Source organism: Salvelinus alpinus, chromosome 4 (genome assembly GCF_045679555.1).
Source record: "Salvelinus alpinus chromosome 4, SLU_Salpinus.1, whole genome shotgun sequence".
NCBI classification, from domain to species: Eukaryota; Metazoa; Chordata; class Actinopteri; order Salmoniformes; family Salmonidae; genus Salvelinus; species Salvelinus alpinus.
Window position 1 is genome coordinate 16,843,243 of NC_092089.1, and position 27,117 is coordinate 16,870,359.

The 27,117-nt window shown below is 48.0% G+C and overlaps 1 protein-coding gene across 1 annotated transcript in view; it reads right to left on the reverse strand.

The window, feature by feature from the left end:
- Nucleotides 1-27,117, reverse strand: part of LOC139572899 (transmembrane protein 65-like) — an 87,320-nt gene that overhangs the window by 20,210 nt on the left and 39,993 nt on the right. Inside the window, exon 5 of the mRNA XM_071395745.1 lies at nucleotides 25,997-26,051. Coding sequence (XP_071251846.1) covers nucleotides 25,997-26,051 — 55 coding nt within the window. The remainder of the gene's footprint in view (nucleotides 1-25,996; nucleotides 26,052-27,117) is intronic.

Sequence of the window (27,117 nt, forward strand, 5' to 3'; positions counted from 1 at the left end):
CTGACTCATCATTAGACAGCAGGCTGTGTCTCTGACTCATCATTAGACAGCAGGCTGTGTCTCTGACTCATCATTAGACAGCAGGATGTGTCTCTGACTCATCATTAGACAGCAGGCTGTGTCTCCGACTCATCATTAGACAGCAGGATGTGTCTCCGACTCATCATTAGACAGCAGGATGTGTCTCCGACTCATCATTAGACAGCAGGCTGTGTCTCCGACTCATCATTAGACAGCAGGCTGTGTCTCCGACTCATCATTAGACAGCAGGCTGTGTCTCTGACTCATCATTAGACAGCAGGCTGTGTCTCTGACTCATCATTAGACAGCAGGCTGTGTCTCTGACTCATCATTAGACAGCAGGATGTGTCTCTGACTCATCATTAGACAGCAGGATGTGTCTCTGACTCATCATTAGACAGCAGGATGTGTCTCCGACTCATCATTAGACAGCAGGCTGTGTCTCCGACTCATCATTAGACAGCAGGATGTGTCTCCGACTCATCATTAGACAGGAGGATGTGTCTCTGACTCATCATTAGACAGCAGGATGTGTCTCTGACTCATCATTAGACAGCAGGCTGTGTCTCTGACTCATCATTAGACAGCAGGATGTGTCACTGACTCATCATTAGACAGCAGGATGTGTCTCTGACTCATCATTAGACAGCAGGCTGTGTCTCTGACTCATCATTAGACAGCAGGCTGTGTCTCTGACTCATCATTAGACAGCAGGCTGTGTCTCTGACTCATCATTAGACAGCAGGCTGTGTCTCTGACTCATCATTAGACAGCAGGCTGTGTCTCTGACTCATCATTAGACAGCAGGATGTGTCTCTGACTCATCATTAGACAGCAGGATGTGTCTCTGACTCATCATTAGACAGCAGGATGTGTCTCTGACTCATCATTAGACAGCAGGATGTGTCTCCGACTCATCATTAGACAGCAGGCTGTGTCTCCGACTCATCATTAGACAGCAGGATGTGTCTCCGACTCATCATTAGACAGCAGGATGTGTCTCTGACTCATCATTAGACAGCAGGATGTGTCTCTGACTCATCATTAGACAGCAGGATGTGTCTCTGACTCATCATTAGACAGCAGGATGTGTCTCTGACTCATCATTAGACAGCAGGCTGTGTCTCTGACTCATCATTAGACAGCAGGCTGTGTCTCTGACTCATCATTAGACAGCAGGCTGTGTCTCTGACTCATCATTAGACAGCAGGATGTGTCTCTGACTCATCATTAGACAGCAGGATGTGTCTCTGACTCATCATTAGACAGCAGGCTGTGTCTCTGACTCATCATTAGACAGCAGGCTGTGTCTCTGACTCATCATTAGACAGCAGGATGTGTCTCTGACTCATCATTAGACAGCAGGCTGTGTCTCTGACTCATCATTAGACAGCAGGCTGTGTCTCTGACTCATCATTAGACAGCAGGCTGTGTCTCTGACTCATCATTAGACAGCAGGCTGTGTCTCTGACTCATCATTAGACAGCAGGCTGTGTCTCTGACTCATCATTAGACAGCAGGCTGTGTCTCTGACTCATCATTAGACAGCAGGCTGTGTCTCTGACTCATCATTAGACAGCAGGCTGTGTCTCTGACTCATCATTAGACAGCAAGCTGTGTCTCTGACTCATCATTAGACAGCAGGCTGTGTCTCTGACTCATCATTAGACAGCAGGCTGTGTCTCTGACTCATCATTAGACAGCAGGATGTGTCTCTGACTCATCATTAGACAGCAGGCTGTGTCTCTGACTCATCATTAGACAGAATGCACCTGAACTAATAGAGAGAAAATCATGGTAAATGAGATGCGACAGAGATAAATGTGAATTACCATACAGCTGGTTAGTTAATGGTTTCATCTGCTCTTTCTGCTAGTTCGATGCTGAAAACAGTTTATGCACACTTCTGTCTCTCCAGAGACTGAGAGAGACAGGATCATGACCCACAGAACTGATGTGCTTTATAAACTGTGACTGACGGTCTGAAACAATCATTGATCTGAATGTCATGGCAACGCAGGGTGGTTCAGGAGTCATGTAGGCTGTGAGGGACAGGGGTCTGTTTAACGTTAACATATTCCCATGTTAACACATCGCTCTATGTATTTCTACACCAAACACAAAATAATCCCTGTCACATTAGAACGGCCCATAACAAAATGACTGTGTTGAAGATTAAGAACCAATAAAGGATCTAGAACCTAAAAGGTTTCTTCGGCTGTCCCCATAGGAGAACCCTTTAAAGAACCTTTTTTGGTTCCAGGCAGAACCCTTTTGGTTCCAGGCAGAACCCTTTTGGTTCCAGGTAGAAATGTTTTGAGTTCCATGTAGTACCCTTTATACAGAAGGTTCTATATGGAACCCAAAATAGTTATATGTGGAACCAGGTTTCTACCGGTAACCCGACATGGTTCTCCTATGGGGACAGCCGAAGAACATATTTTGGAACCCTTTTTTCTAAGAGTGCAGTTACAGTAGTCTGAATCTAAAAACCAATTGTGAAGATAGTGAATCTTTATTAGAGGAGAGAGAGAGCAGGACCAATTTAATTACAACTGTTTCAAGGTCAGCTGACTGTAACTTATTTCAGCCCCAGGGTTCTGTCCCAAATGGCACCCTATTCCCTGTATAGTGCACTACTTATAACCAGGGCCCATAGGGTAGTGCACTACATAAGGAATAGGGTTCTATTTGGGATGCAGGGCTGTAGCCGTACTGTAGCAGGGCTTCTGCAGGTTTTAGGCAGCCATCCAAAGAGAGAAGGAGAGAATGTGTACTAGACATATTTAAAAAGATCAGAGTCTAATAAAAGTCCAAAACAACATCCATCATATTGAACAATTTGATAGTGAGAAGTACAATAGGTTACATGACCAGCTGGAGTTTAAATATAAATCCTTCAACTTCAGGTTGGATTTGACTGATAATTCCACTTCATTTGTCAATTAAAGCTGCAGACATGATTTATAATCCAATTTACAATCCCCTGTGGACACTCAGAACTCCCCAAAATCTTACTTCATCATTTCGTTTCCCTGGTGTAGTTTTTGTACGGTATGTACAGCGCCATTAAAACTCTCTTAGATGTTTGTCTAACTGTTAGAAACACAGCAGGCTTATTTCAGAAACACAGCAGTGAGGAAATACGATTACAGACAGTGATATTCTCCTCCTTTATCCCCTCTGGTACTTTCATAACAGTGGGTGAAGAAACACTGTGTTCAAAGTGAAATTCGATCAAAAGTTGTTGTCTCTCCTTTTCTTCTCTTCTCCTCAGATCAGCTGACACGCCCATTTCCCTCCCCTCAGATCAGCTGACACGCCCATTTCCCTCCCCTCAGATCAGCTGACACGTCCATTTCCCTCTCCTCAGATCAGCTGACACGCCCATTTCCCTCCCCTCAGATCAGCTGACACGTCCATTTCCCTCTCCTCAGATCAGCTGACACGTCCATTTCCCTCTCCTCAGACCAGCTGACACGTCCATTTCCCTCTCCTCAGATCAGCTGACACGTCCATTTCCCTCTCCTCAGACCAGCTGACACGTCCATTTCCCTCCCCTCAGATCAGCTGACACGCCCATTTCCCTCCCCTCAGACCAGCTGACACGTCCATTTCCCTCCCCTCAGATCAGCTGACACGCCCATTTCCCTCCCCTCAGACCAGCTGACACGTCCATTTCCCTCCCCTCAGACCAGCTGACACGTCCATTTCCCTCTCCTCAGATCAGCTGACACGTCCATTTCCCTCTCCTCAGATCAGCTGACACGTCCATTTCCCTCCCCTCAGACCAGCTGACACGTCCATTTCCCTCTCCTCAGACCAGCTAACACGTCCATTTCCCTCTCCTCAGATCAGCTGACACGTCCATTTCCCTCTCCTCAGACCAGCTGACACGTCCATTTCCCTCCCCTCAGATCAGCTGACTGGGTCCAGCCTGCTGTTAGTTATAGTAGAGCTCTGGGTCCAGCCTGCTGTTAGTTATAGTAGAGCTCTGGGTCCAGCCTGCTGTTAGTTATAGTAGAGCTCTGGGTCCAGCCTGCTGTTAGTTACAGTAGAGCTCTGGGTCTAGCCTGCTGTTAGTTATAGTAGAGCTCTGGGTCCAGCCTGCTGTTAGTTATAGTAGAGCTCTGGGTCCAGCCTGCTGTTAGTTACAGTAGAGCTCTGGGTCCAGCCTGCTGTTAGTTATAGTAGAGCTCTGGGTCCAGCCTGCTGTTAGTTATAGTAGAGCTCTGGGTCCAGCCTGCTGTTAGTTACAGTAGAGCTCTGGGTCCAGCCTGCTGTTAGTTACAGTAGAGCTCTGGGTCCAGCCTGCTGTTAGTTATAGTAGAGCTCTGGGTCCAGCCTGCTGTTAGTTACAGTAGAGCTCTGGGTCCAGCCTGCTGTTAGTTACAGTAGAGCTCTGGGTCCAGCCTGCTGTTAGTTACAGTAGAGCTCTGGGTCCAGCCTGCTGTTAGTTACAGTAGAGCTCTGGGTCCAGCCTGCTGTTAGTTATAGTAGAGCTCTGGGTCCAGCCTGCTGTTAGTTATAGTAGAGCTCTGGGTCCAGTCTGCTGTTAGTTATAGTAGAGCTCTGGGTCCAGCCTGCTGTTAGTTATAGTAGAGCTCTGGGTCCAGCCTGCTGTTAGTTATAGTAGAGCTCTGGGTCCAGCCTGCTGTTAGTTACAGTAGAGCTCTGGGTCCAGCCTGCTGTTAGTTATAGTAGAGCTCTGGGTCCAGCCTGCTGTTAGTTACAGTAGAGCTCTGGGTCCAGCCTGCTGTTAGTTACAGTAGAGCTCTGGGTCCAGCCTGCTGTTAGTTACAGTAGAGCTCTGGGTCCAGCCTGCTGTTAGTTACAGTAGAGCTCTGGGTCCAGCCTGCTGTTAGTTACAGTAGAGCTCTGGGTCCAGCCTGCTGTTAGTTATAGTAGAGCTCTGGGTCCAGCCTGCTGTTAGTTACAGTAGAGCTCTGGGTCCAGGCTGCTGTTAGTTATAGTAGAGCTCTGGGTCCAGCCTGCTGTTAGTTACAGTAGAGCTCTGGGTCCAGCCTGCTGTTAGTTACAGTAGAGCTCTGGGTCCAGCCTGCTGTTAGTTACAGTAGAGCTCTGGGTCCAGCCTGCTGTTAGTTATAGTAGAGCTCTGGGTCCAGCCTGCTGTTAGTTATAGTAGAGCTCTGGGTCCAGCCTGCTGATAGTTATAGTAGAGCTCTGGGTCCAGCCTGCTGTTAGTTACAGTAGAGCTCTGGGTCCAGCCTGCTGTTAGTTATAGTAGAGCTCTGGGTCCAGCCTGCTGTTAGTTATAGTAGAGCTCTGGGTCCAGCCTGCTGTTAGTTACAGTAGAGCTCTGGGTCCAGCCTGCTGTTAGTTACAGTAGAGCTCTGGGTCCAGCCTGCTGTTAGTTACAGTAGAGCTCTGGGTCCAGCCTGCTGTTAGTTACAGTAGAGCTCTGGGTCCAGCCTGCTGTTAGTTATAGTAGAGCTCTGGGTCCAGCCTGCTGTTAGTTACAGTAGAGCTCTGGGTCCAGCCTGCTGTTAGTTATAGTAGAGCTCTGGGTCCAGCCTGCTGTTAGTTATAGTAGAGCTCTGGGTCCAGCCTGCTGTTAGTTATAGTAGAGCTCTGGGTCCAGCCTGCTGTTAGTTACAGTAGAGCTCTGGGTCCAGCCTGCTGTTAGTTACAGTAGAGCTCTGGGTCCAGCCTGCTGTTAGTTATAGTAGAGCTCTGGGTCCAGCCTGCTGTTAGTTACAGTAGAGCTCTGGGTCCAGCCTGCTGTTAGTTACAGTAGAGCTCTGGGTCCAGCCTGCTGTTAGTTACAGTAGAGCTCTGGGTCCAGCCTGCTGTTAGTTACAGTAGAGCTCTGGGTCCAGCCTGCTGTTAGTTATAGTAGAGCTCTGGGTCCAGCCTGCTGTTAGTTATAGTAGAGCTCTGGGTCCAGCCTGCTGTTAGTTACAGTAGAGCTCTGGGTCCAGCCTGCTGTTAGTTACAGTAGAGCTCTGGGTCCAGCCTGCTGTTAGTTATAGTAGAGCTCTGGGTCCAGCCTGCTGTTAGTTACAGTAGAGCTCTGGGTCCAGCCTGCTGTTAGTTACAGTAGAGCTCTGGGTCCAGCCTGCTGTTAGTTACAGTAGAGCTCTGGGTCCAGCCTGCTGTTAGTTACAGTAGAGCTCTGGGTCCAGCCTGCTGTTAGTTACAGTAGAGCTCTGGGTCCAGCCTGCTGTTAGTTACAGTAGAGCTCTGGGTCCAGCCTGCTGTTAGTTATAGTAGAGCTCTGGGTCCAGCCTGCTGTTAGTTATAGTAGAGCTCTGGGTCCAGCCTGCTGTTAGTTCTAGTAGAGCTCTGGGTCCAGCCTGCTGTTAGTTACAGTAGAGCTCTGGGTCCAGCCTGCTGTTAGTTACAGTAGAGCTCTGGGTCCAGCCTGCTGTTAGTTATAGTAGAGCTCTGGGTCCAGCCTGCTGATAGTTACAGTAGAGCTCTGGGTCCAGCCTGCTGATAGTTATAGTAGAGCTCTGGGTCCAGCCTGCTGATAGTTATAGTAGAGCTCTGGGTCCAGCCTGCTGTTAGTTACAGTAGAGCTCTGGGTCCAGCCTGCTGTTAGTTATAGTAGAGCTCTGGGTCCAGCCTGCTGTTAGTTACAGTAGAGCTCTGGGTCCAGCCTGCTGTTAGTTACAGTAGAGCTCTGGGTCCAGCCTGCTGTTAGTTACAGTAGAGCTCTGGGTCCAGCCTGCTGTTAGTTATAGTAGAGCTCTGGGTCCAGCCTGCTGTTAGTTACAGTAGAGCTCTGGGTCCAGCCTGCTGTTAGTTATAGTAGAGCTCTGGGTCCAGCCTGCTGTTAGTTACAGTAGAGCTCTGGGTCCAGCCTGCTGTTAGTTATAGTAGAGCTCTGGGTCCAGCCTGCTGTTAGTTACAGTAGAGCTCTGGGTCCAGCCTGCTGTTGGTTACAGTAGAGCTCTGGGTCCAGCCTGCTGTTAGTTACAGTAGAGCTCTGGGTCCAGCCTGCTGTTAGTTACAGTAGAGCTCTGGGTCCAGCCTGCTGTTAGTTATAGTAGAGCTCTGGGTCCAGCCTGCTGTTAGTTATAGTAGAGCTCTGGGTCCAGCCTGCTGTTAGTTACAGTAGAGCTCTGGGTCCAGCCTGCTGTTAGTTATAGTAGAGCTCTGGGTCCAGCCTGCTGTTAGTTATAGTAGAGCTCTGGGTCCAGCCTGCTGTTAGTTATAGTAGAGCTCTGGGTCCAGCCTGCTGTTAGTTATAGTAGAGCTCTGGGTCCAGCCTGCTGTTAGTTACAGTAGAGCTCTGGGTCCAGCCTGCTGTTAGTTATAGTAGAGCTCTGGGTCCAGCCTGCTGTTAGTTACAGTAGAGCTCTGGGTCCAGCCTGCTGTTAGTTACAGTAGAGCTCTGGGTCCAGCCTGCTGTTAGTTATAGTAGAGCTCTGGGTCCAGCCTGCTGTTAGTTACAGTAGAGCTCTGGGTCCAGCCTGCTGTTAGTTATAGTATAGCTCTGGGTCCAGCCTGCTGTTAGTTATAGTAGAGCTCTGGGTCCAGCCTGCTGTTAGTTACAGTAGAGCTCTGGGTCCAGCCTGCTGTTAGTTATAGTAGAGCTCTGGGTCCAGCCTGCTGTTAGTTATAGTAGAGCTCTGGGTCCAGCCTCCTGTTAGTTACAGTAGAGCTCTGGGTCCAGCCTGCTGTTAGTTATAGTAGAGCTCTGGGTCCAGCCTGCTGTTAGTTATAGTAGAGCTCTGGGTCCAGCCTGCTGTTAGTTACAGTAGAGCTCTGGGTCCAGCCTGCTGTTAGTTACAGTAGAGCTCTGGGTCCAGCCTGCTGTTAGTTACAGTAGAGCTCTGGGTCCAGCCTGCTGTTAGTTATAGTAGAGCTCTGGGTCCAGCCTGCTGTTAGTTACAGTAGAGCTCTGGGTCCAGCCTGCTGTTAGTTATAGTAGAGCTCTGGGTCCAGCCTGCTGTTAGTTATAGTAGAGCTCTGGGTCCAGCCTGCTGGTAGTTATAGTAGAGCTCTGGGTCCAGCCTGCTGTTAGTTATAGTAGAGCTCTGGGTCCAGCCTGCTGTTAGTTATAGTAGAGCTCCTGGTCCAGCCTGCTGTTAGTTCTAGTAGAGCTCTGGGTCCAGCCTGCTGTTAGTTATAGTAGAGCTCTGGGTCCAGCCTGCTGTTAGTTATAGTAGAGCTCTGGGTCCAGCCTGCTGTTAGTTATAGTAGAGCTCTGGGTCCAGCCTGCTGTTAGTTATAGTAGAGCTCTGGGTCCAGCCTGCTGTTAGTTATAGTAGAGCTCTGGGTCCAGCCTGCTGTTAGTTACAGTAGAGCTCTGGGTCCAGCCTGCTGTTAGTTATAGTAGAGCTCTGGGTCCAGCCTGCTGTTAGTTACAGTAGAGCTCTGGGTCCAGCCTGCTGTTAGTTACAGTAGAGCTCTGGGTCCAGCCTGCTGTTAGTTATAGTAGAGCTCTGGGTCCAGCCTGCTGTTAGTTACAGTAGAGCTCTGGGTCCAGCCTGCTGTTAGTTATAGTAGAGCTTTGGGTCCAGCCTGCTGTTAGTTATAGTAGAGCTCTGGGTCCAGCCTGCTGTTAGTTACAGTAGAGCTCTGGGTCCAGCCTGCTGTTAGTTATAGTAGAGCTCTGGGTCCAGCCTGCTGTTAGTTATAGTAGAGCTCTGGGTCCAGCCTCCTGTTAGTTACAGTAGAGCTCTGGGTCCAGCCTGCTGTTAGTTATAGTAGAGCTCTGGGTCCAGCCTGCTGTTAGTTATAGTAGAGCTCTGGGTCCAGCCTGCTGTTAGTTACAGTAGAGCTCTGGGTCCAGCCTGCTGTTAGTTACAGTAGAGCTCTGGGTCCAGCCTGCTGTTAGTTACAGTAGAGCTCTGGGTCCAGCCTGCTGTTAGTTATAGTAGAGCTCTGGGTCCAGCCTGCTGTTAGTTACAGTAGAGCTCTGGGTCCAGCCTGCTGTTAGTTATAGTAGAGCTCTGGGTCCAGCCTGCTGTTAGTTATAGTAGAGCTCTGGGTCCAGCCTGCTGTTAGTTATAGTAGAGCTCTGGGTCCAGCCTGCTGTTAGTTACAGTAGAGCTCTGGGTCCAGCCTGCTGTTAGTTACAGTAGAGCTCTGGGTCCAGCCTGCTGTTAGTTATAGTAGAGCTCTGGGTCCAGCCTGCTGATAGTTACAGTAGAGCTCTGGGTCCAGCCTGTTGTTAGTTATAGTAGAGCTCTGGGTCCAGCCTGCTGATAGTTATAGTAGAGCTCTGGGTCCAGCCTGCTGTTAGTTACAGTAGAGCTCTGGGTCCAGCCTGCTGTTAGTTATAGTAGAGCTCTGGGTCCAGCCTGCTGTTAGTTACAGTAGAGCTCTGGGTCCAGCCTGCTGTTAGTTACAGTAGAGCTCTGGGTCCAGCCTGCTGTTAGTTACAGTAGAGCTCTGGGTCCAGCCTGCTGTTAGTTATAGTAGAGCTCTGGGTCCAGCCTGCTGTTAGTTACAGTAGAGCTATGGGTCCAGCCTGCTGTTAGTTATAGTAGAGCTCTGGGTCCAGCCTGCTGTTAGTTATAGTAGAGCTCTGGGTCCAGCCTGCTGTTAGTTATAGTAGAGCTCTGGGTCCAGCCTGCTGTTAGTTATAGTAGAGCTCTGGGTACAGCCTGCTGTTAGTTACAGTAGAGCTCTGGGTCCAGCCTGCTGTTAGTTATAGTAGAGCTCTGGGTCCAGCCTGCTGTTAGTTACAGTAGAGCTCTGGGTCCAGCCTGCTGTTGGTTATAGTAGAGCTCTGGGTCCAGCCTGCTGTTAGTTACAGTAGAGCTCTGGGTCCAGCCTGCTGTTAGTTACAGTAGAGCTCTGGGTCCAGCCTGCTGTTAGTTATAGTAGAGCTCTGGGTCCAGCCTGCTGTTAGTTATAGTAGAGCTCTGGGTCCAGTCTGCTGTTAGTTACAGTAGAGCTCTGGGTCCAGCCTGCTGTTAGTTATAGTAGAGCTCTGGGTCCAGCCTGCTGTTAGTTACAGTAGAGCTCTGGGTCCAGCCTGCTGTTAGTTATAGTAGAGCTCTGGGTCCAGCCTGCTGTTAGTTACAGTAGAGCTCTGGGTCCAGCCTGCTGTTAGTTACAGTAGAGCTCTGGGTCCAGCCTGCTGTTAGTTACAGTAGAGCTCTGGGTCCAGCCTGCTGTTAGTTATAGTAGAGCTCTGGGTCCAGCCTGCTGTTAGTTATAGTAGAGCTCTGGGTCCAGCCTGCTGTTAGTTATAGTAGAGCTCTGGGTCCAGTCTGCTGTTAGTTACAGTAGAGCTCTGGGTCCAGCCTGCTGTTAGTTATAGTAGAGCTCTGGGTCCAGCCTGCTGTTAGTTATAGTAGAGTTCTGGGTCCAGCCTGCTGTTAGTTATAGTAGAGCTCTGGGTCCAGTCTGCTGTTAGTTACAGTAGAGCTTTGGGTCCAGCCTGCTGTTAGTTATAGTAGAGCTCTGGGTCCAGCCTGCTGTTAGTTATAGTAGAGCTCTGGGTCCAGCCTGCTGTTAGTTACAGTAGAGCTCTGGGTCCAGCCTGCTGTTAGTTATAGTAGAGCTCTGGGTCCAGCCTGCTGTTAGTTACAGTAGAGCTCTGGGTCCAGCCTGCTGTTAGTTATAGTAGAGCTCTGGGTCCAGTCTGCTGTTAGTGACAGTAGAGCTCTGGGTCCAGCCTGCTGTTAGTTATAGTAGAGCTCTGGGTCCAGCCTGCTGTTAGTTAAAGTAGAGCTCTGGGTCCAGCCTGCTGTTAGTTATAGTAGAGCTCTGGGTCCAGCCTGCTGTTAGTTACAGTAGAGCTCTGGGTCCAGTCTGCTGTTAGTTATAGTAGAGCTCTGTGTCCAGCCTGCTGTTAGTTACAGTAGAGCTCTGGGTCCAGCCTGCTGTTAGTTACAGTAGAGCTCTGGGTCCAGCCTGCTGTTAGTTACAGTAGAGCTCTGGGTCCAGCCTGCTGTTAGTTATAGTAGAGCTCTGGGTCCAGCCTGCTGTTAGTTATAGTAGAGCTCTGGGTCCAGCCTGCTGTTAGTTACAGTAGAGCTCTGGGTCCAGCCTGCTGTTAGTTACAGTAGAGCTCTGGGTCCAGCCTGCTGTTAGTTATAGTAGAGCTCTGGGTCCAGCCTGCTGTTAGTTACAGTAGAGCTCTGGGTCCAGCCTGCTGTTAGTTACAGTAGAGCTCTGGGTCCAGCCTGCTGTTAGTTATAGTAGAGCTCTGGGTCCAGCCTGCTGTTAGTTATAGTAGAGCTCTGGGTCCAGCCTGCTGTTAGTTACAGTAGAGCTCTGGGTCCAGCCTGCTGTTAGTTACAGTAGAGCTCTGGGTCCAGCCTGCTGTTAGTTATAGTAGAGCTCTGGGTCCAGCCTGCTGTTAGTTATAGTAGAGCTCTGGGTCCAGCCTGCTGTTAGTTACAGTAGAGCTCTGGGTCCAGCCTGCTGTTAGTTATAGTAGAGCTCTGGGTCCAGCCTGCTGTTAGTTATAGTAGAGCTCTGGGTCCAGCCTGCTGTTAGTTATAGTAGAGCTCTGGGTCCAGCCTGCTGTTAGTTACAGTAGAGCTCTGGGTCCAGCCTGCTGTTAGTTATAGTAGAGCTCTGGGTCCAGCCTGCTGTTAGTTATAGTAGAGCTCTGGGTCCAGCCTGCTGTTAGTTACAGTAGAGCTCTGGGTCCAGCCTGCTGTTAGTTATAGTAGAGCTCTGGGTCCAGCCTGCTGTTAATTATAGTAGAGCTCTGGGTCCAGCCTGCTGTTAGTTACAGTAGAGCTCTGGGTCCAGCCTGCTGTTAGTTACAGTAGAGCTCTGGGTCCAGCCTGCTGTTAGTTACAGTAGAGCTCTGGGTCCAGCCTGCTGTTAGTTACAGTAGAGCTCTGGGTCCAGCCTGCTGTTAGTTATAGTAGAGCTCTGGGTCCAGCCTGCTGTTAGTTACAGTAGAGCTCTGGGTCCAGCCTGCTGTTAGTTACAGTAGAGCTCTGGGTCCAGCCTGCTGTTAGTTACAGTAGAGCTCTGGGTCCAGCCTGCTGTTAGTTACAGTAGAGCTCTGGGTCCAGCCTGCTGTTAGTTACAGTAGAGCTCTGGGTCCAGCCTGCTGTTAGTTATAGTAGAGCTCTGGGTCCAGCCTGCTGTTAGTTACAGTAAAGCTCTGGGTCCAGCCTGCTGTTAGTTACAGTAGAGCTCTGGGTCCAGCCTGCTGTTAGTTATAGTAGAGCTCTGGGTCCAGCCTGCTGTTAGTTACAGTAGAGCTCTGGGTCCAGCCTGCTGTTAGTTATAGTAGAGCTCTGGGTCCAGCCTGCTGTTAGTTATAGTAGAGCTCTGGGTCCAGCCTGCTGTTAGTTATAGTAGAGCTCTGGGTCCAGCCTGCTGTTAGTTATAGTAGAGCTCTGGGTCCAGCCTGCTGTTAGTTACAGTAGAGCTCTGGGTCCAGAACATCATGTCTTTCTACTGTTCCCTGAAATAGCCCTGCAGTATCTCAGTGGGAGAGGCTTCACAGTCTATTATACAGCAGAGCTATATGACCAGCAGACACACCTGCAACACTATACTGTGTCTGAATTAATTTACTCCACATGGATCACTATACTGTATCTGAATTCATTTATTCCACATGGATCACTATACTGTATCTGAATTCATTTCCTCCACATGGAATACTATACTGTATCTGAATTAATTTACTCCACATGGAATACTATACTGTATCTGAATTCCTTTATTCCACATGGAATACTATACTGTATCTGAATTCATTTATTCCACATGGAATACTATACTGTGTCTGAATTAATTTATTCCACATGGAATACTATACTGTATCTGAATTACTTTTAACCATGGTCAAAAATAGTAAAGGACCCAGTGAAATGCCAATGTGCTGTAACTGTTACCATACCTACATGCATAGTCACTTTAACCATACCTACATGTGCATACTACCTCAATCAGCCTGACTAAGCGGTGCTCCCTCACAGTGGCTAACCGGGCTATCTGCATTGTGGCCCAACACATAGTCACTTTAACCATACCTACATGTACATACTACCTCAATCAGCCTGACTAACAGGTGCTCCCTCACAGTGGCTAACCGGGCTATCTGCATTGTCACTTTAACCATACCTACATGTATAGTCACTTTAACCATACCTACATGTACATACTACCTCAATCAGACACTAACCACTACTACTACTCTCTCTCTGTTCATCATACATGCATAGTCACTTTAACCATACCTACATGTACATACTACCTCAATCAGCCTGACTAACAGGTGCTCCCTCACAGTGGCTAACCGGGCTATCTGCATTGACTAACCGGTGTCTGTATGTAGCCTCGCTACGTTTATAGCCTCGCTACTGTATAAAGCCTGTCTTTTTACTGTTGTTTTATTTCTTTACTTACCTATTGTTCACCGAATACCTTTTTTGCACTATTGGTTAGAGCCTGTAAGTAAGCATTTCACTGTAAGGTCTACACCTGCTGTATTCGGCATTTCACTGTAAGGTCTACACCTGCTGTATTCGGCATTTCACTGTAAGGTCTACACCTGTTGTATTTGGCGCACGTGACAAATAAACTTTGATTTGTTAACCATAATCAGGAGAACAAAAGGTTTCCTGCTCAGATGAATTTATCTACGGGGGAAAAGAGAGAGAATACCTAACAGAAAACAATCACAATACGTATGTTGTTGTCCCATAGTATAGACCAGCCATAGAGGATTCAATATGTTGTTGTCCCATAGTATAGACCAGCCATAGAGGATTCAATATGTTGTTGTCCCATAGTATAGACCAGCCATATGGGACTCAATATGTTGTTGTCCCATAGTATAGACCAGCCATAGAGGATTCAATATGTTGTTGTCCCATAGTATAGACCAGTCATAGAGGATTCAATATGTTGTTGTCCCATAGTATAGACCAGCCATAGAGGATTCAATATGTTGTTGTCCCATAGTATAGACCAGCCATAGAGGATTCAATATGTTGTTGTCCCATAGTATAGACCAGCCATAGAGGATTCAATATGTTGTTGTCCCATAGTATAGGCCAGCCATAGAGGATTCAATATGTTGTTGTCCCATAGTATAGACCAGCCATAGGTGATGCTGCAGACCTCATCTAGCCCAGGATTCAATATGTTGTTGTCCCATAGTATAGACCAGCCATAGGTGATGCTGCAGACCTCATCTACCCCAGGATTCAATAGACTGACAGTCTGACAGACGTTTCCAGTTTCCACAGATCCAATAGCTTCGTTTGCTGCTGGTACCCATCCCAAATTCCATCAGGGCTCACAAATGGGAAGGGATTGAAGAAATCCGCTGACAGAGCAGTGTGTGTGTGTGTGTGTGTGTGTGGTGTGTGGTGTGTGGTGTGGTGTGGTGTGGTGTGGTGTGGTGTGGTGTGGTGTGTGTGTGTGTGTGTGTGTGTGTGTGTGTGTGTGTGTGTGTGTGTGTGTGTCTCCTCAGCTAGTCTCATGGTCTTCATATTACAGGTTCTGCAGCAAACAGTTTATATGGTGCTGATATCTGGTTCAATAACAGTTGGTGGTTCTACCCTCCCCCCTCCTCTCCTCTCCTCCCATCTCCCCTTACCTCCACCTCCCCTCCCCTCCCCTCCCCTCTCCTCTCCTCTCCTCTCCTCTCCTCTCCTCTCCTCTCCTCTCCTCTCCTCTCCTCTCCTCTCCTCTCCTCTCCTCTCCTCTTACCTCCCCCCTCCTCTCATCTCCCCTTACCTCCACCCTCCTCCTCTCCTCTCCTCCCCTCTCCTCCGCTCACCAAGTCCAGAGAAAGGGATGGGAGAGGGACAGAATAAAATAGATAATTTTGTCATTATATTCTGTATATCTCTATGGAGAGTGAATTATCCCCATCCTCTATCTGACAACCTGATGTTCTCCTCTGTTACAGTTTCATTTTATCTCTGATATGTTCTCCTCTGTTAAACTCTCATTTATCTCTGATATGTTCTCCTCTGTTAAAGTCTCATTTACCTCTGATATGTTCTCCTCTGTTAAACTCTCATTTATCTCTGATATGTTCTCCTCTGTTAAACTCTCATTTATCTCTGATATGTTCTCCTCTGTTAAACTCTCATTTATCTCTGATATGTTCTCCTCTGTTAAACTCTCATTTATCTCTGATATGTTCTCCTCTGTTAAACTCTCATGTATCTCTGATATGTGCTCCTCTGTTACAGTCTCAGTTATCTCTGATATGTTCTCCTCTGTTACAGTCTCAGTTATCTCTGATATGTTCTCCTCTGTTACAGTCTCATTTATCTCTGATATGTTCTCCTCTGTTAAACTCTCATTTATCTCTGATATGTTCTCCTCTGTTAAACTCTCAGTTATCTCTGATATGTTCTCCTCTGTTACAGTCTCATTTATCTCTGATATGTTCTCCTCTGTTACAGTTTCATTTATCTCTGATTTGTTCTCCTCTGTTACAGGCTGACACCTCATTAATCTCTGATGTAATATGACAGTTATGGTATGTTACAGTGGGGCAAAAAAGTATTTAGTCAGCCACCAATTGTGCAAGTTCTCCCACTTAAAAAGATGAGAGAGGCCTGTAATATTCATCATAGCAACAGTGTGTGAAAGACTTACAGAAAACGTTTGACCTCTGTCATTGCCAACAAAGGGTATATAACAAAGTATTGAGATAAACTTTTGTTATTGACCAAATACTTATTTTCCACCATAATTTGCAAATAAATTCATTAAAAATCCTACAATGTGATTTTCTGGATTTTTTTTCTCATTTTGTCTGTCATAGTTGAAGTGTACCTATGATGAAAATTACAGGCCTCTCTCATCTTTTTAAGTGGGAGAACTTGCACAATTGGTGGCTGACTAAATACTTTTTTGCCCCACTGTATATGTTATATGATGGTATGGTAGCTAGCTAGGCTATGGATGAGTCCCAAATGGTACCCTATTCCCTATATAGTGCACTACCCTACGGGCCCTGGTCAAAAGCAGTGCACTACCCTATGGGCCCTGGTCAAAAGCAGTGCACTACCCTACGGGCCCTGGTCAAAAGCAGTGCACTGCCCTATGGGCCCTGGTCAAAAGCAGTGCACTGCCCTATGGGCCCTGGTCAAAAGCAGTGCACTGCCCTATGGGCCCTGGTCAAAAGCAGTGCACTACCCTATGGGCCCTGGCCAAAAGCAGTGCACTACCCTGCTGTTTGAGATGCACGGCCTCTCTGTCGTTTGGTTTCAAGAAGGCTGAATCATCCTGTTAAAATGGAAATTATCCCCTCTTGTCCTAAAGTGAATGGCTGGGATATCGCTGTAGTCTTTCAGACGACTGACGAGGAATATTACTATACACATGAATAATCATCATCCACTATCTGTCACTCTCTTCAGTGTCTGACAGTTAGCCAGACCAGGGGACAACTCATCATCCACTATCTGTCCCTCTCTTCAGTGTCTGACAGTTAGCCAGACCAGGGGACAACTCATCATCAGCCATCTGTCCCTCTCTTCAGTGTCTGACAGTTAGCCAGACCAGGGGACAACTCATCATCAGCTATCTGTCCCTCTCTTCAGTGTCTGACAGTTAGCCAGACCAGGGGACAACTCATCATCCACTATCTGTCCCTCTCTTCAGTGTCTGACAGTTAGCCAGACCAGGGGACAACTCATCATCAGCTATCTGTCCCTCTCTTCAGTGTCTGACAGTTAGCCAGACCAGGGGACAACTCATCATCCACTATCTGTCCCTCTCTTCAGTGTCTGACAGCTAGCCAGACCAGGGGACAACTCATCATCAGCTATCTGTCCCTCTCTTCAGTGTCTGACAGTTAGCCAGACCAGGGGACAACTCATCATCCACTATCTGTCCCTCTCTTCAGTGTCTGACAGTTAGCCAGACCAGGGGACAACTCATCATCCACTATCTGTCCCTCTCTTCAGTGTCTGACAGTTAGCCAGACCAGGGGACAACTCATCATCAGCTATCTGTCCCTCTCTTCAGTGTCTGACAGTTAGCCAGACCAGGGGACAACTCATCATCAGCTATCTGTCCCTCTCTTCAGTGTCTGACAGTTAGCCAGACCAGGGGACAACTCATCATCAGCTATCTGTCCCTCTCTTCAGTGTCTGGCAGTTAGCCAGACCAGGGGACAACTCATCATCAGCCATCTGTCCCTCTCTTCAGTGTCTGACAGTTAGCCAGACCAGGGGACAACTCATCATCAGCCATCTGTCCCTCTCTTCAGTGTCTGACAGTTAGCCAGACCAGGGGACAACTCATCATCAGCCATCTGTCCCTCTCTTCAGTGTCTGACAGTTAGCCAGACCAGGGGACAACTCATCATCAGCCATCTGTCCCTCTCTTCAGTGTCTGACAGTTAGCCAGACCAGGGGACAACTCATCATCAGCCATCTGTCCCTCTCTTCAGTGTCTGACAGTTAGCCAGACCAGGGGACAACTCATCATCCACTATCTGTCCCTCTCTTCAGTGTCTGACAGTTAGCCAGACCAGGGGACAACTCATCATCCACTATCTGTCCCTCTCTTCAGTGTCTGGCAGTTAGCCAGACCAGGGGACAACTCATCATCAGCTATCTGTCCCTCTCTTCAGTGTCTGACAGTTAGCCAGACCAGGGGACAACTCATCATCAGCTATCTGTCCCTCTCTTCAGTTTCTGACAGTTAGCCAGACCAGGGGACAACTCATCATCAGCTATCTGTCCCTCTCTTCAGTGTCTGACAGTTAGCCAGACCAGGGGACAACTCATCATCAGCCATCTGTCCCTCTCTTCAGTGTCTGGCAGTTAGCCAGACCAGGGGACAACTCATCATCCACTATCTGTCCCTCTCTTCAGTGTCTGACAGTTAGCCAGACCAGGGGACAACTCATCATCCACTATCTGTCCCTCTCTTCAGTGTCTGACAGTTAGCCAGACCAGGGGACAACTCATCATCCACTATCTGTCCCTCTCTTCAGTGTCTGACAGTTAGCCAGACCAGGGGACAACTCATCATCAGCTATCTGTCCCTCTCTTCAGTGTCTGGCAGTTAGCCAGACCAGGGGACAACTCATCATCAGCTATCTGTCCCTCTCTTCAGTGTCTGGCAGTTAGCCAGACCAGGGGACAACTCATCATCAGCCATCTGTCCCTCTCTTCAGTGTCTGACAGTTAGCCAGACCAGGGGACAACTCATCATCAGCCATCTGTCCCTCTCTTCAGTGTCTGACAGTTAGCCAGACCAGGGGACAACTCATCATCAGCCATCTGTCCCTCTCTTCAGTTTCTGACAGTTAGCCAGACCAGGGGACAACTCATCATCCACTATCTGTCCCTCTCTTCAGTGTCTGACAGTTAGCCAGACCAGGGGACAACTCATCATCCACTATCTGTCCCTCTCTTCAGTGTCTGGCAGTTAGCCAGACCAGGGGACAACTCATCATCAGCCATCTGTCCCTCTCTTCAGTGTCTGGCAGTTAGCCAGACCAGGGGACAACTCATCATCCACTATCTGTCCCTCTCTTCAGTGTCTGGCAGTTAGCCAGACCAGGGGACAACTCATCATCAGCCATCTGTCCCTCTCTTCAGTGTCTGACAGTTAGCCAGACCAGGGGACAACTCATCATCAGCTATCTGTCCCTCTCTTCAGTGTCTGGCAGTTAGCCAGACCAGGGGACAACTCATCATCCACTATCTGTCCCTCTCTTCAGTGTCTGGCAGCTAGCCAGACCAGGGGACAACTCATCATCCACTATCTGTCCCTCTCTTCAGTGTCTGGCAGTTAGCCAGACCAGGGGACAACTCATCATCAGCTATCTGTCCCTCTCTTCAGTGTCTGACAGTTAGCCAGACCAGGGGACAACTCATCATCCACTATCTGTCCCTCTCTTCAGTGTCTGACAGTTAGCCAGACCAGGGGACAACTCATCATCAGCCATCTGTCCCTCTCTTCAGTGTCTGACAGTTAGCCAGACCAGGGGACAACTCATCATCAGCCATCTGTCCCTCTCTTCAGTGTCTGACAGTTAGCCAGACCAGGGGACAACTCATCATCAGCTATCTGTCCCTCTCTTCAGTGTCTGACAGCTAGCCAGACCAGGGGACAACTCATCATCCACTATCTGTCCCTCTCTTCAGTGTCTGACAGTTAGCCAGACCAGGGGACAACTCATCATCAGCTATCTGTCCCTCTCTTCAGTGTCTGGCAGTTAGCCAGACCAGGGGACAACTCATCATCAGCTATCTGTCCCTCTCTTCAGTGTCTGACAGTTAGCCAGACCAGGGGACAACTCATCATCCACTATCTGTCCCTCTCTTCAGTGTCTGACAGTTAGCCAGACCAGGGGACAACTCATCATCAGCTATCTGTCCCTCTCTTCAGTGTCTGACAGTTAGCCAGACCAGGGGACAACTCATCATCAGCTATCTGTCCCTCTCTTCAGTGTCTGGCAGTTAGCCAGACCAGGGGACAACTCATCATCCACTATCTGTCCCTCTCTTCAGTGTCTGACAGTTAGCCAGACCAGGGGACAACTCATCATCAGCCATCTGTCCCTCTCTTCAGTGTCTGACAGTTAGCCAGACCAGGGGACAACTCATCATCCACTATCTGTCCCTCTCTTCAGTGTCTGACAGTTAGCCAGACCAGGGGACAACTCATCATCCACTATCTGTCCCTCTCTTCAGTGTCTGACAGTTAGCCAGACCAGGGGACAACTCATCATCAGCTATCTGTCCCTCTCTTCAGTGTCTGACAGTTAGCCAGACCAGGGGACAACTCATCATCCACTATCTGTCCCTCTCTTCAGTGTCTGACAGTTAGCCAGACCAGGGGACAACTCATCATCCACTATCTGTCCCTCTCTTCAGTGTCTGACAGTTAGCCAGACCAGGGGACAACTCATCATCAGCTATCTGTCCCTCTCTTCAGTGTCTGACAGTTAGCCAGACCAGGGGACAACTCATCATCCACTATCTGTCCCTCTCTTCAGTTTCTGACAGTTAGCCAGACCAGGGGACAACTCATCATCAGCTATCTGTCCCTCTCTTCAGTGTCTGACAGTTAGCCAGACCAGGGGACAACTCATCATCAGCCATCTGTCCCTCTCTTCAGTGTCTGACAGTTAGCCAGACCAGGGGACAACTCATCATCCACTATCTGTCCCTCTCTTCAGTGTCTGACAGTTAGCCAGACCAGGGGACAACTCATCATCAGCCATCTGTCCCTCTCTTCAGTGTCTGACAGTTAGCCAGACCAGGGGACAACTCATCATCCACTATCTGTCCCTCTCTTCAGTGTCTGACAGTTAGCCAGACCAGGGGACAACTCATCATCAGCCATCTGTCCCTCTCTTCAGTGTCTGACAGTTAGCCAGACCAGGGGACAACTCATCATCCACTATCTGTCCCTCTCTTCAGTGTCTGACAGTTAGCCAGACCAGGGGACAACTCATCATCAGCTATCTGTCCCTCTCTTCAGTGTCTGACAGTTAGCCAGACCAGGGGACAACTCATCATCCACTATCTGTCCCTCTCTTCAGTGTCTGACAGTTAGCCAGACCAACTCATCATCCACTATCTGTCCCTCTCTTCAGTGTCTGACAGTTAGCCAGACCAGGGGACAACTCATCATCAGCTATCTGTCCCTCTCTTCAGTGTCTGACAGTTAGCCAGACCAGGGGACAACTCATCATCAGCTATCTGTCCCTCTCTTCAGTGTCTGACAGTTAGCCAGACCAGGGGACAACTCATCATCAGCTATCTGTCCCTCTCTTCAGTGTCTGACAGTTAGCCAGACCAGGGGACAACTCATCATCAGCCATCTGTCCCTCTCTTCAGTGTCTGACAGTTAGCCAGACCAGGGGACAACTCATCATCAGCTATCTGTCCCTCTCTTCAGTGTCTGACAGTTAGCCAGACCAGGGGACAACTCATCATCCACTATCTGTCCCTCTCTTCAGTGTCTGACAGTTAGCCAGACCAGGGGACAACTCATCATCCACTATCTGTCCCTCTCTTCAGTTTCTGACAGTTAGCCAGACCAGGGGACAACTCATCATCAGCTATCTGTCCCTCTCTTCAGTGTCTGACAGTTAGCCAGACCAGGGGACAACTCATCATCCACTATCTGTCCCTCTCTTCAGTGTCTGACAGTTAGCCAGACCAGGGGACAACTCATCATCCACTATCTGTCCCTCTCTTCAGTGTCTGACAGTTAGCCAGACCAGGGGACAACTCATCATCCACTATCTGTCCCTCTCTTCAGTGTCTGACAGTTAGCCAGACCAGGGGACAACTCATCATCCACTATCTGTCCCTCTCTTCAGTGTCTGACAGTTAGCCAGACCAGGGGACAACTCATCATCAGCCATCTGTCCCTCTCTTCAGTGTCTGACAGTTAGCCAGACCAGGGGACAACTCATCATCAGCTATCTGTCCCTCTCTTCAGTGTCTGACAGTTAGCCAGACCAGGGGACAACTCATCATCCACTATCTGTCCCTCTCTTCAGTGTCTGACAGTTAGCCAGACCAGGGGACAACTCATCATCCACTATCTGTCCCTCTCTTCAGTGTCTGACAGTTAGCCAGACCAGGGGACAACTCATCATCCACTATCTGTCCCTCTCTTCAGTGTCTGACAGTTAGCCAGACCAGGGGACAACTCATCATCCACTATCTGTCCCTCTCTTCAGTGTCTGACAGTTAGCCAGACCAGGGGACAACTCATCATCCACTATCTGTCCCTCTCTTCAGTGTCTGACAGTTAGCCAGACCAGGGGACAACTCATCATCCACTATCTGTCCCTCTCTTCAGTGTCTGACAGTTAGCCAGACCAGGGGACAACTCATCATCAGCCATCTGTCCCTCTCTTCAGTGTCTGACAGTTAGCCAGACCAGGGGACAACTCATCATCCACTATCTGTCCCTCTCTTCAGTGTCTGACAGTTAGCCAGACCAGGGGACAACTCATCATCAGCTATCTGTCCCTCTCTTCAGTGTCTGACAGTTAGCCAGACCAGGGGACAACTCATCATCCACTATCTGTCCCTCTCTTCAGTGTCTGACAGTTAGCCAGACCAGGGGACAACTCATCATCCACTATCTGTCCCTCTCTTCAGTGTCTGACAGTTAGCCAGACCAGGGGACAACTCATCATCCACTATCTGTCCCTCTCTTCAGTGTCTGACAGTTAGCCAGACCAGGGGACAACTCATCATCCACTATCTGTCCCTCTCTTCAGTGTCTGACAGTTAGCCAGACCAGGGGACAACTCATCATCAGCTATCTGTCCCTCTCTTCAGTGTCTGGCAGTTAGCCAGACCAGGGGACAACTCATCATCCACTATCTGTCCCTCTCTTCAGTGTCTGACAGTTAGCCAGACCAGGGGACAACTCATCATCAGCCATCTGTCCCTCTCTTCAGTGTCTGACAGTTAGCCAGACCAGGGGACAACTCATCATCAGCCATCTGTCCCTCTCTTCAGTGTCTGACAGTTAGCCAGACCAGGGGACAACTCATCATCCACTATCTGTCCCTCTCTTCAGTGTCTGACAGTTAGCCAGACCAGGGGACAACTCATCATCCACTATCTGTCCCTCTCTTCAGTGTCTGACAGTTAGCCAGACCAGGGGACAACTCATCATCCACTATCTGTCCCTCTCTTCAGTGTCTGACAGTTAGCCAGACCAGGGGACAACTCATCATCAGCTATCTGTCCCTCTCTTCAGTGTCTGACAGTTAGCCAGACCAGGGGACAACTCATCATCCACTATCTGTCCCTCTCTTCAGTGTCTGACAGTTAGCCAGACCAGGGGACAACTCATCATCAGCCATCTGTCCCTCTCTTCAGTGTCTGACAGTTAGCCAGACCAGGGGACAACTCATCATCAGCTATCTGTCCCTCTCTTCAGTGTCTGACAGTTAGCCAGACCAGGGGACAACTCATCATCCACTATCTGTCCCTCTCTTCAGTGTCTGACAGTTAGCCAGACCAGGGGACAACTCATCATCAGCCATCTGTCCCTCTCTTCAGTGTCTGACAGTTAGCCAGACCAGGGGACAACTCATCATCAGCCATCTGTCCCTCTCTTCAGTGTCTGACAGTTAGCCAGACCAGGGGACAACTCATCATCCACTATCTGTCCCTCTCTTCAGTGTCTGACAGTTAGCCAGACCAGGGGACAACTCATCATCCACTATCTGTCCCTCTCTTCAGTGTCTGACAGTTAGCCAGACCAGGGGACAACTCATCATCCACTATCTGTCACTCTCTTCAGTGTCTGACAGTTAGCCAGACCAGGGGACAACTCATCATCCACTATCTGTCCCTCTCTTCAGTGTCTGACAGTTAGCCAGACCAGGGGACAACTCATCATCCACTATCTGTCCCTCTCTTCAGTGTCTGACAGTTAGCCAGACCAGGGGACAACTCATCATCAGCCATCTGTCCCTCTCTTCAGTGTCTGACAGTTAGCCAGACCAGGGGACAACTCATCATCAGCTATCTGTCCCTCTCTTCAGTGTCTGACAGTTAGCCAGACCAGGGGACAACTCATCATCCACTATCTGTCCCTCTCTTCAGTGTCTGACAGTTAGCCAGACCAGGGGACAACTCATCATCCACTATCTGTCCCTCTCTTCAGTGTCTGACAGTTAGCCAGACCAGGGGACAACTCATCATCCACTATCTGTCCCTCTCTTCAGTGTCTGACAGTTAGCCAGACCAGGGGACAACTCATCATCCACTATCTGTCCCTCTCTTCAGTGTCTGACAGTTAGCCAGACCAGGGGACAACTCATCATCCACTATCTGTCCCTCTCTTCAGTGTCTGACAGTTAGCCAGACCAGGGGACAACTCATCATCCACTATCTGTCCCTCTCTTCAGTGTCTGACAGTTAGCCAGACCAGGGGACAACTCATCATCCACTATCTGTCCCTCTCTTCAGTGTCTGACAGTTAGCCAGACCAGGGGACAACTCATCATCCACTATCTGTCCCTCTCTTCAGTGTCTGACAGTTAGCCAGACCAGGGGACAACTCATCATCAGCCATCTGTCCCTCTCTTCAGTGTCTGACAGTTAGCCAGACCAGGGGACAACTCATCATCAGCTATCTGTCCCTCTCTTCAGTGTCTGGCAGTTAGCCAGACCAGGGGACAACTCATCATCAGCCATCTGTCCCTCTCTTCAGTGTCTGACAGTTAGCCAGACCAGGGGACAACTCATCATCCACTATCTGTCCCTCTCTTCAGTTTCTGACAGTTAGCCAGACCAGGGGACAACTCATCATCAGCCATCTGTCCCTCTCTTCAGTGTCTGACAGTTAGCCAGACCAGGGGACAACTCATCATCCACTATCTGTCCCTCTCTTCAGTGTCTGACAGTTAGCCAGACCAGGGGACAACTCATCATCCACTATCTGTCCCTCTCTTCAGTGTCTGACAGTTAGCCAGACCAGGGGACAACTCATCATCCACTATCTGTCCCTCTCTTCAGTGTCTGACAGTAAGCCAGACCAGGGGACAAACTGAGAGAATGTCTCAAATGGCTCCCTACTCCCTATATCCCTCAAACTCAACTCTGGTCCTCCAAGTCAGTTCCACTGCATGTTTTCATTGTTGCCCTCTAATCAGGGCCTGATTTAGACCTGGGACACCAGTCATTGTTCCCCTCTAATTAGGAACTGATTTAGTCCTGGGACACCAGTCATTGTTCCCCTGTAATCAGGGACTGATTTAGACCTGGGACACCAGTCATTGTTCCCCTGTAATCAGGAACTGATTTAGTCCTGGGACACCAGTCATTGTTCCCCTGTAATCAGGGACTGATTTAGACCTGGGACACCAGTCATTGTTCCCCTCTAATTAGGAACTGATTTAGACCTGGGACACCAGTCATTGTTCCCCTGTAATCAGGGACTGATTTATACCTGGGACATCAGATGTGTGTAATTTTTTTATTTAACTAATTTGGAACATTTTCCGTAACTTTTTAAACTTTGAAAATATGGAGTAGGTTGTGTAGACCTGGAGGGGGAAAAAATCAAATGTAATCCCCTTTTAAATGTAATCCCCTTATAAGTGTAATCCCTTTTTAAATGTAATCCCTTTTTAAATGTAATCCCTTTTTAAATATAATCCCTTTTTTAATATAATCCCTTTTGAAATGTAATCCCTTTTGAAATGTTATCTTAAAACTGTGCAAGGGGCGTGTAGACTTTCACTAGGCACTGTAAATATACAAAAAAACATTTCAAAGCATATAGACTGCATCCCAAATGGCACCCTATTCCCCATATAGTGAACTACACAGGGACCAAATGGCACCCTATTCCCCATATAGTGAACTACACAGGGACCAAATGGCACCCTATTCCTCATATAGTGAACTACACAGGGACCAAATGGCACCCTATTCCTCATATAGTGAACTACACAGGGATCAAATGGCACCCTATTCCTCATATAGTGAACTACACAGGGACCAAATGGCACCCTATTCCCCATATAGTGAACTACACAGGGACCAAATGGCACCCTATTCCCCATATAGTGAACTACACAGGGACCAAATGGCACCCTATTCCTCATATAGTGAACTACACAGGGACCAAATGGCACCCTATTCCCCATATAGTGAACTACACAGGGACCAAATGGCACCCTATTCCCCATATAGTGAACTACACAGGGACCAAATGGCACCCTATTCCTCATATAGTGAACTACACAGGGACCAAATGGCACCCTATTCCCCATATAGTGAACTACACAGGGACCAAATGGCACCCTATTCCCCATATAGTGAACTACACAGGGATCAAATGGCACCCTATTCCCCATATAGTGAACTACACAGGGACCAAATGGCACCCTATTCCCCATATAGTGAACTACACAGGGACCAAATGGCACCCTATTCCCCATATAGTGAACTACACAGGGACCAAATGGCACCCTATTCCCCATATAGTGAACTACATAGGGACCAAATGGCACCCTATTCCCCATATAGTGAACTACACAGGGAATATGATCCCATTAGGGACTCACAGAGTATTTCTGGTTTCGACATACCTGCCATGGTTGAAATCCCAAGGATCACACCTATGGACAACTCAATCTGCGTGCCCTGAAAAACAAAAACACACAAACACCATCATCGATTCTCTGTTGTTATTTGTTAAGGCCATGTGGGAAGACCCAACACGTGATATATGTTGATATAGTATGTGTTTCATGCTGTAATGAAAAAGCACCGCTGAAAGCTAAGCTTTTGTATTCAACTTCAATGAGTCATTTGTGTCCCTCAGAATGACAGTCTTTGAATGAGGTTAAGTGAGTTAGATATGGATAAAAGAGTCTGCTAAGTGACAAAAAAATAATGTAAATGTTTTGAAAAGCTAAAATAGAATTGACCAACTCTCTAGTTACAGTAAATGACAGATTCCAGATTCTCACTTCAATGTTCATGAAACAGATCTCTACCACATATTACTGTAGAATCTATCTAGTATTACTGTAATACTAGTATGGGTAGAGATCTACAGCATATTACTGTATAATATATCTAGTATTACTGTAATACTAGTATGGGTAGAGATCTACAACATATTACTGTAGAATCTATCCAAATATTACTGTAATACTAGTATGGGTAGAGATCTACAACATATTACTGTAGAATCTATCTAGTATTACTGTAATACTAGTATGGATAGAGGTCTACTACATATTACTGTATAATATATCTAGTATTACTGTAATACTAGTATGGGTAGAGATCTACCACATTATACTGTAGATTCTATCTAGTATTACTGTAATACTAGTATGGATAGAGGTCTACCACATATTACTGTAGAATCTATCTAGTATTACTGTAATACTAGTATGGATAGAGGGCTACAGCATATTACTGTAGAATCTATCTAGTATTACTGTAATACTAGTATGGATAGAGGGCTACAGCATATTACTGTAGAATCTATCTAGTATTACTGTAATACTAGTATGGATAGAGATCTACCACATATTACTGTAGAATCTATCTAGTATTACTGTAATACTAGTATGGATAGAGATCTACCACATATTACTGTAGAATCTATCCAAATATTACTGTAATACTAGTATGGATAGAGATCTAACACATATTACTGTAGAACCTATCCAAATATTACTGTAATACTAGTATG